Below are 9,825 nucleotides of genomic sequence, written 5' to 3' on the forward strand. Positions count from 1 at the left end.
CCTCCTCGTCCTGCTCCGCTCCTCCCCTCGTCCCCGCCATTCCTCACGATCCCAGTCCGCGCCCCTAGGCAACCAAGCCCGCGACCCCCGATCCGATCCGTCCTCCCCGTCACGCAGATCACTGGATGTGCTAGTCTAGTGCCAGCCGGGATCCCGCCTGCTCGCCGCCGTCTCTGGGTTCGTTGCTAGCGCGCTTCTTCTCGCTCCGCCCGCCATGGACGGCGTCCGGAGCTTAGCACAGTCCCTGGGAGCCGAAGACGGCGGCCGGAGCAACCTTTTCCGCACCCTTGGCCCGGCGCTCTTCATCTCGATTGGGTACATCGACCTCGGCAAGTGGGTCACCACCGTGGACGCCGGCTCTCGCTTCGGCTATGATCTCGTGCTGCTCGTGCTGCTCTTCAACTTCTCCGCCGTCCTCTGCCAGTACCTCTCCATATGCATCGGCATGGTCACTACCAAGAATCTTGCCCAGGTAACCACCACTCTCCTCGCTTCCTTCTTCGTCTTGCTTTGCAAAGTTATTCAAACAGCTCTAGCGAGTCGCCATGGATGACCTAGATACGATTGACAGTGATCTCCAATGATACAATAGCTCCCATGTAATCAAAGCTCTTCTTTGTTTTTTAAGACAAAAGGTAAATTTTTGTTACCCGGCCATTCGAAGACACAAAGTTTCTTACAAACTGAAAGGTAAAGCTGGGTAGTGTACATGAATAATCAGTGCCCCCAAAACCAGAGGAACACTATCCAGAACTGCACGCAGGTAGCAAACTTGAGCAAAATCACGCCTCCAAAGCCAAAAGGCATTACCCCACAGCCGCACGCAGGCAGCAACCAGCAATCACCCACCCAAAGTTCCTCTCTTTTTTGGCTCCCTTTTACCTTTAGAGAATTCAGCTCTTTCTAAATGTTGTCCGTTTCCTTTCAAATAAATAAATCCTTTTCCTTTCAAATAAATAAATAAATGTTGCCCTTTATTGTTCTGTATCATTCAGCTATATGCATCGAATTCGTTCTACGGGAATTTGATTTTTGTTTTGTTGCGATACTTTTACATGAACATGAAGATATGCGTCCAGGAGTACAGTCAGCCAATATGTGTTGGCCTTGGTGTTCAGGCATTGCTGTCCTTGTTAACTGCAGAGATTACCATGGTATGTCTAGGCACTTTTCACAAATCTATATGTTCTGTCAGTGCTTCATTCCGGAAATTTTCTTTGCCTATGTGATACATGCATTAACTTGCCAAAGCATGTGATGTTACTGGTTCCCAAGTTCCAAAATTTTGATGGTCTGACGGTGATGTTTGGTTATTTCAGATATCAGGTATTGCAATGGGGTTTAACCTTGTATTCGAATACGATGACCTTGTCACAGGCATATGGTTCGCAAGCTTTGCAGTTAATCTACTACCATATGCGATCTCCCATCTGGTAATTTTAATAAAAACTGCATCCCGTACAAGAAACCTTCTCAAATTCTTACGTGCACTTGGCTCCTGCTTCTGCCCATTACAGGACAAGAAGATGGCTGGAATATTCAATGCCTGCATAGCAGGTCTCGCACTTGTTTGTTTCGTGCTTGGTTTATTGGTCAGTCAACCACGAGTTCCTCTCGATATGGATGTGATGTTCCCCAAGTTGAGTGGTGAAAGTGCCTACTCGCTCATGGCACTTCTGGGTGGAAATGTAATAGCGCACAACTTCTATGTTCATTCATCATTTGTACAAGTAAGTACTTTCCGTGTTTCTTGTTCATGGTCACTTGAAAGATATTCAGGTAGTTTGGTGCATTAGTTACATTTGGGGCCCTTGATTTTTTTTAAACTTGTCTTCAGTTCCATATCAAGTTCGTGTGGCTGTGTTTAAACTTATATAATTCGGGATGTGCCGTGTATGGTGTTTACGACATTCCATATTTGGTCAATCAAGTTATGCCACCTTTTTCTTGAGATGAATCAACTTATACCACTGACAGTACTAAATACATCATACACGATACAAAACTGGTTTATCACCAGAAAAAGTACAAACTGTTGGAATTCTTGGTGTGCTTGTTTCACATCAATAACACCTTATCTTCCATTGGAAGTTTTTAAGTGCAGTTGTCTGTAGGCCCGTTTGGCCCAATGTAAGGCTTTCCCTTCCAGTAATTTGATATGGCGCCTTCATGCGTTCTCACTCTTAGCAGTCAACGATCTTCAGTATTTGCTGTTTGACCTTCAAGACTTTTAAGTTACAGATTTCTCACAGGCTCACCGCTCATAATGGATACCAACATAGCTTCGTACCCTAAAACTAGGTCCCTCAGATCCACCTTGAGTTTGTACACGTGTATAGGCCTGTTAGTCTAGGTTGGCCCATGCAAGGTTTGTATATACCCCTTTTCCGGTAATCGTTAGGCATATACTTGTGAACAGCACAATTCTCTCCCTCTCAGCAGAGTTATCATACAATCTTAACTAACCAGTATCTATGTTGCATTTTGTTAGACAAGATCAATCTTAGTCTGTAAACACCCCGCTAAGCTATATAAGTTTAGATCCCGAGTCCTTGTTACCAGTGATGACTTTGTAGTATGATATACTGGTGTGGTTTGTTAATCCCTAAAAGAATTGTGTGCGTCTGTGCGAAGGCATGATAGAAGATATGTAATTTATGTTCTTGTTTTCTCACAAAAGGAAAAGGCAAACCTGTTCGTGCTAACTTACATGAAGTGTGATGAAAAACTCAACTTGATTTATGGAAAATCAGTTGGACTTCTCAGTAAACAAAATGATAGTTAAAACACCAGCATTCTGCAGCCTGTCCCTATGTGGTTATGACTTTGACTTATGAGGTCTGGAAATTCATCATGTTTTTGGTGTTTACAAACAGTTATATAACACATCAAGTACATCTTCATTTGTTGATTCGAGAAATAAGTTTATTTTGCTTAATTTGTACTCTGCATATTGTACCCCCTTTACCTTGTTTATGTTAATTTGAATATCATATGTGCAGGCTCAAAGAAGATCCCCTGTTACACTTGGGGCCTTATTTCATGACCACCTTGTTTCGATCTTATTTATTTTTTCTGGGGTTTTTCTTGTGAACTATGTTCTGATAAGCTCAGCAGCAGTTGGATCCGGTGATACACTGCTCCTGACCTTCCAAGATGTTGTAGAGCTAATGAACCAGGTCAGTGTCTTCCTCTCTGTAGTTCCTACTTACCTTTTAAGTTTTGTATCTGACATGTCCTCCCTATCCCACATATTGAATTATTTACGATATTGCCTTTTTTATTTCAGTCCTGCATTGAAGTTATATTCTGAGTTTTTCTGAATCTTGTCTTCTGCAGATATTCATGAATCCTGCAGCGCCACTTGTGTTCTTAATGGTTCTTCTCCTTTCGAGCCACATCGTCTCACTGTCATCTATTATTGGTAGCCATGCAATTGTAGAGAATTTCTTTGGTATAAACCTTTCTCTTTCGGCACATCATCTGCTACTCAAGGTTTTTGCCATGATTCCTACAATCTACTATGCAAAGGTTGCGGGCTCAGAAGCGATATATCAGTTAATTATCATCTGTCCAGTTATCCAGGCTATGCTCCTTCCTGCGTCTGTTATACCTGTTTTCCGGGTTGCTTCGTCAAGATCAATAATGGGCAACTACAGAATATCTTCATCTGTTGAAATATTGGCCTTTCTCGCATTTCTTCTCATGCTATTTACGAATATCATTTTCAAGGCAGAAATCCTGTTTGGTGATAGCACCTGGACAAACAGCATGAAAGGGAACACCGGGAGCCCTGTTGTACTTCCATACACTCTTATCGTCCTAATTTCATGTTCATGTCTTCTGTTTACACTGTTCCTGGCTGTTACTCCACTGAAGTCTGCAAGTAATGAAGCTGAAACTGTGGAGTTCTCTATGCACTCTCAGAGAGATCCATTGGGCAGTACTCACCATAGAGAAGATGTTTTTCTGGAAGATGTTGCCCATGAAGAAGTTCAAAGGTCTTCTACTGATGCTATTCTCAGGGATCCAATGGAAAGTCATCAAAGTCATCAGAAATCAGCTTTGGAGCATACTGAAAGTTCTGACACCACTGTAGAGTCTGATCCTGACAGTCAACAATCAACTGCTTATGCAGTGAGTACTCCTAAAGCTCAACCCTCACCACCTGTCTACCATGAAGAGCCAAAACCAGTTTGTGTGGCTGACTGGACAGAGTCGGTACCAAAGGTTTCTACAGCCAGTGAAGTAGAACATATTCATGCAGAGAACATCAAAAGGAAGAGCACAACTGAAAAAGATGTTGAAGTAGTAGCAGAAGTTTGCAGGGACAAGGATAGTGTTGCCTCACATAATTTGGAACATGAGAAGTCTGCTGGAAGCAGAGCACCTTCCAATCCTGATGGTCCACCGTCTCTTACTTTCAGCAGGGGAAAAGACTCTGATGCTGGCAGTGGCAGCCTCTCGACACAGTCTGGTTTGGGCCGTGCTGCAAGGAAGCAGTTAGCAGCACATCTTGACGAGTTCTGGGGGCATCTTTTTGATTATCATGGTAAGCTTACACAAGATGCTAATGGAAAAAGGTATAACTTTTTGCTTGGACTGGACTTGAGAGCAGCTAATTCTGCTGCGAGGGCTGATAACCAAACCATTGAAGCTTCAAAGAGCCCCTTGATGAGAGATGCGCTGCGAGCATCAGCTACCTCGCTGAACTCGTGGGACTCAATGTCCCGTGATAAGGATATCCGTAGTCTAGACTGGAGTTCTGGGCATCAGATGGGTCCAATGGGTTCATCCAACTGGTCTCAGAGCATGAATTCACCATATACAGACATTTCGAGTTCAAGCAGCAGCTTACTTGAGCCAAATGCAAAATACTATTCAAATTTCAATATGCCATCTTACTCTGATAATCAGTCCTATCAGCCTGCTACTATTCATGGATATCAGCTGGCATATTTGAGAGGGATGAATGCAAGTAGAAATCAGCACTCTAACATCCCCCTGGACCCAAGACGGGTTCCTAGGTCATCTGAATATTCTTTTCTTAACTATGCTGATCCTGTTATGCATGCCCACAACCAAAATTTACGGGGTTCACTGGGAGCTAACTCTCCACAAAGCCCAGCAATGAATCGCTTCAATGCAACGGTCGAGAGACCTTATTATGATTCTACCTCTGTTGATGAAAGTGAAAGTGTTGGCTCACCTGGATACTCAAAGAAGTATCACAGTTCACCTGACATATCTGCAGTAATTGCTGCAACCAGAAAGGCTGCGTTGAACGAAGCAAATTTAGGTGGTGCTGCCGGAAATCAATCATACCTAAGTAAGCTGGCATCTGAGAGATTACAATATGTCGAGTCGGCAGCCAGGTCCAAAGCCCAAATTGCATTTAATGAGCGCTCACAACATAATCTCCAAAGAGATGTCCTTTCTATGCAGTTGCGTATGAACCCCAACAATACATCCCTTTGGGCCCAACAACCGTTTGAACAGCTGTTTGGTATGTCAAGTGCAGAATTGAATAAGAGCGAGGTGAACACTGGCCAGAGATCAAGTGGCATGACAAAGGATGATTCCTCATACACAGAGTGTGAGGCAGAGCTTCTTCAATCTCTTAGGCTCTGCATCATGAATATCTTGAAACTGGAAGGATCAGGAGGGCTCTTTAGGCAAAATGGTGGTTGTGATGAAAATTTAATTGATCAAGTTGCAGCAGCTGAGAGACTTTCACAAGAAACAACTGAGAATCTGTTGTCAGCTGATCTTCTGCGCATGCGCGGTTGTGGTGAAACCTGCGTTTGGCAGGCTACCCTGGTTGTTAGTTTTGGTGTCTGGTGTATCCGCCGGGTACTGGATCTTTCCCTTGTGGAAAGTAGACCAGAGCTTTGGGGGAAGTACACATACGTTCTGAACCGTCTTCAGGTGATTCCTTCGTCTTATGTACTTTTACCATTAAAATGTTTTTCTAGGGCAAATGACAGCGGGAAAGGCTCCCGCTGATTTTTTTATTATTATTATAGTAAGTTAGGGATCAACTATACAAGCTATTTACATAGGTCAGGGGAAGGAAAGCAGGGGGGTTGAGGTGAGAGCAGCTAACAAAAATACAAGGAGAGCAGGGGGAGATTATAGAGAATGTACAAAAGAGAGTATAAAAGGGAAGAGGATTTGTAGCACCTGGGTGCTCCACACCTATATGAACATTAAGTTCAAAAAAATTCCAGGAAAATTTCAAAAGAAATCTGGGATTTTGGGATATGAAACCTGGGTGCCCAATCTACATTCGTGTGAAATTTCGTGAAAAAATACCAGAAAACGCATCCGTGGCATAAAAGACAAAGAAATCCTATGTACTGAAAAAACGGTTTGGATGGATTTTAGTTTGGACTGTATTTTCTTCGCCACGGATACATTTCCTGCTATTTTTCTGTGAAACTTCATACGGGAGTAGATTGGGCACCCAAGTTTGATATCCCAAAATTTCAGTTTTTTTTCCTGGTATATTTTTAATTTAATTTTTGTATAGGGGGTGGAGCACCCATGTGCTCCTGTGTATTTCCCGTATAAAAGGGGCTAGTTTCTGTTTGGATCTGTGGACTAGGAGTGCAAAATGTGGCTACCCCTGAAGGAAGGATCCAGGCATTTGGTTGACTCATCCATGTAGCAAAGGTTATATAAGCATCCTGACTGCATTACTTTGAAAATTAACCTCACCTTCCATTAAGTTACTTTAAATGCATATTTATTTGAGCATAGCAAGTTGGGCACATATCAACTTGCTATGCTGTTGGGAGTATCTGATGATGCAAATAAAGTGACCCACTACTATATATGGCATTTGCATAGATTGGAGTTTGACTTATAGTTGTATATAATCCACAAGTGAAACAAACTTACCTTAATTCTCAACTTGGCATCTCTCGTGATTTCTCCTTGAGAAAAAGACAAACATAAATGGGTTTGTATGCTCAGTTGTATTGGATTGTTAGATTGTGCTGCCGTGAGAATGCAGAGGCAAAACACCTACTCTTACTGGGTTCATTTTGCTTGCAGTTTTTGCTGATGTTATATATCTACCTTACGCAGGGAATCATTGAACCCGCCTTTTCCAAGCCCCGGAAACCTCTCACCGGGTGCGCATGCCTTCAGATAACAGGCCCGGGTGCGAGGCCCATTTCTGGCACCTTCACCACTTCTGCTGCGATCTTGGAGACGATCAAGGACGTGGAAGTAGCTATCTGTGGACGCAAGGGTCGAAGCGGAACAGCAGCAGGAGACGTAGCTTTTCCTAAAGGGAAGGAGAACCTGGCTTCAGTTCTCAAGCGGTACAAGCGTAGGCTGTCGAGCAAGCCGTCTGCTGGGCAGTAGCAGTATGTTTTTACTTGTTTTGTAGGGTTTCTGGCGCCGTCCTAGGGGCAGGTCGCCCTTTCCTGCTTCTCAAGTCCTAGTGGTTTTTTCGTTGCACAACGTTTCTAAGGGGGGGCCTGGGAGCTCCTTGACCTTTTTGGGCCCTTGGGTTTTTGCATGTGATGCTTGACAGGGGCCAAGGATGATGCAGGGTAAACTATGTTTTGCCGCCTGAGCGCGGTGTGTTAGAGAAAGTGCGATCTGCTGAATCAGTGGTGTCAAGTCCACCACTGCAGCTCAACTGGACTTTTTGGGCCTTCTGTGCCTGTGCCCCATGTGACTTTGTAGAGAGGTTAAAAGTAATGTTAATGTGATGTTCTGTTGACATGTGCATGGTTAATGTGATGCTTCTGGACATGGATGAGATGCAATGTACTAGTCCTGGCAGGATATATTTGATCCTGGGGTTCTCTCTTTATTTCATGTGACCGCCCTGTGCTATATATATCGTTTGGCTGTTCTTTGACGATGAATTTGCTTCGTGGAGGCCAAAATCAGCAGAAAAGCCAGGGAGGAGAAGCAGGCGCTCGCGTGCTGCCGTAGACTTACCGCGCGTGGCTGTGCTATGCTAGTTGTTGTTGCCTTGTTCCTGCTTAAGTGGAATCAAATTTCTATGCTTCTAGTGCATGAGGGCATCAAATCGTTGCTTTGTGTTAGGCGTGCTTCCTACTTTGATTTCTTGTAGCATATGTTTCTATGTTAATTATTCTTGCTACGACTATTGAAGCTATATACTTCTTTACCCATGCGTGTGCTTCAACTATTGCTGGCGTTGCTTCATTGACTGAATTTTTGTCTCAACTATTGCTAGTGTGTGCTTCATTGTTTCTCCCTGATGCTTCTACTGTACAGATTTTGTGCTACAACCCGGCATGAAATAAAGATGCCAAGTGTGCTAGGGCCAAAACGCAGTTAGGTTGTTGACGATGGCGAGCTCGCGGTGCATGTGAGACGGTCGCAACCATGGTTCATTGGTTCTCTATGCCTCCTCAAAATGGCCTCATGGCATGACTTTGTCGGCATACAAAATGGCTTCATGGTCCTCTCAATGGATGCACTCCCTCTCGTGCTCCACCATTGGAAGCATCAGCGCTGCGTAAACATAAATAATCACCGATGGAATTTTTTGGTAGTGCTTTGCGATTACCATCGAAGAAAATTCTGCATTTAACGAAAGAAATGATTCGTAGCTGAAATAAATATGTTTTAAACAAATCCATATTTGTATGGAAGCATTTTGCTAGTTGATTAAATATAGCATCATCATGATTTGGAAGCAAAATATATACAAGCAAATTCTCCATTTAACGGAAGCAATGATTCATAGCTGCAAAAGCATACCGCCTTGTCATTCGAAATAAACATTTTTCTATTTGATGGAAACAAAATCCATAATTCTATGGAAGCATTTTGGTAGTTGATTAAATATAGCATCGTCATGATTTGGAAGCTAAATTATATACTAAATCGAAGCAAACTTTCCAACACCAAAGCAAATTAGTCATTGGATGGGACCCTAACTTTTCTACTGTACGCTGAAAACAAGTTGCTTTGTTTGAAAAAAAATCTTTTAGATTAGAAGCAAGTTTAAGTTGCGTTGGAAAGAAAATGTGAAAACAAACATGGGGTGAAAACTTTTCTCACCAGCCTTCCATGAAAATCTTATTTGCATGTAATTATCGGAAGCATCCGCGCATGGGAAAGCTCGGTCTATTGCTCGCTGTCGGCTGGGGCAGAGGGCCCACCCACATGTGTGCAACATAAAAAATAGTCTGCCTCGTGAATTCAGTTGGTGGGGCCCAGCATCTCCAACCATAAATCTGTGGTGTTAATTAGCTCTCACCCAGATTTAAGGAAACTTTTCTATTTGTGCTCTCTTATGCTATTGAGAAGTCGGGGTGGATATGCTGAAGAACAGCGCGTCGAAGCTTACGCGTATCTGTGCTGCAAAGCAAAGCGAAGAGGCACACTAAAAAGAAGATGGCACCCTCTTTCTTCCTTAGCAGTACTTGCGTCGCTTCTTTTGTTCCCTGCGTGGAATTCTTTACCTTTTGATGCTCGTTTGTGAGCGGTGGGGGTTGGTTAGCCTTTTGTTACGGGGCTCGATTATAGACTGTTTTGTTCTTAAGACTTAGCAGTGTTGTTGGGCTTTCGCCTTGCGGTGGGCAATCTCGATGGCGAGTGCTCCGGTGATGCTTGAACTCGCTTTCCCCTCTCCCGTCTCATTCTGTAGACCTATGTATTTCCGTTATGTCGCAGTAATGAAAAGGGGTTATGCATGGTTCAAAAAAAGAAAAAAAGAAATCGGGCGTTGTAACGAGCGCGCATGGAATAGCCACGCCCAATTTGGAAGCACCCAAGTGAAAGGGCGCACGTTACGCAGGACACACATTCAGTTTCTTGACCAGATCT

At 43.5% G+C, this 9,825-nt stretch overlaps 1 protein-coding gene across 1 annotated transcript; it reads left to right on the plus strand.

The window, feature by feature from the left end:
* On the plus strand, nucleotides 1-7,738 carry LOC123111481 (protein ETHYLENE-INSENSITIVE 2). Its single transcript, XM_044532280.1, has 7 exons — nucleotides 1-472; nucleotides 1,068-1,154; nucleotides 1,320-1,433; nucleotides 1,518-1,730; nucleotides 3,003-3,179; nucleotides 3,340-5,928; nucleotides 7,093-7,738. The coding sequence occupies exons 1-7, from the start codon at nucleotides 215-217 to the stop codon at nucleotides 7,372-7,374; spliced, it is 3,720 nt and encodes a 1,239-aa protein (XP_044388215.1). The 5' UTR covers nucleotides 1-214; the 3' UTR covers nucleotides 7,375-7,738.
* The last annotated feature ends 2,087 nt before the right edge of the window (nucleotides 7,739-9,825 follow it).

Source organism: Triticum aestivum, chromosome 5B, assembly GCF_018294505.1.
Source record: "Triticum aestivum cultivar Chinese Spring chromosome 5B, IWGSC CS RefSeq v2.1, whole genome shotgun sequence".
Taxonomy (NCBI): Eukaryota; Viridiplantae; Streptophyta; class Magnoliopsida; order Poales; family Poaceae; genus Triticum; species Triticum aestivum.

What these genes read in the sequence shown, in the direction of transcription:
- LOC123111481 (XM_044532280.1), top strand. Translation starts at nt 215, where the DNA reads ATGGACGGCGTCCGGAGCTTAGCACAGTCCCTGGGAGCCGAAGACGGC. An exon ending in CATATGCGATCTCCCATCTG is followed by an intron (nt 1,434 to 1,517) that starts GTAATTTTAATA and finishes TGCCCATTACAG; the next exon opens with GACAAGAAGATGGCTGGAAT. An exon ending in ACGTTCTGAACCGTCTTCAG is followed by an intron (nt 5,929 to 7,092) that starts GTGATTCCTTCG and finishes TACCTTACGCAG; the next exon opens with GGAATCATTGAACCCGCCTT.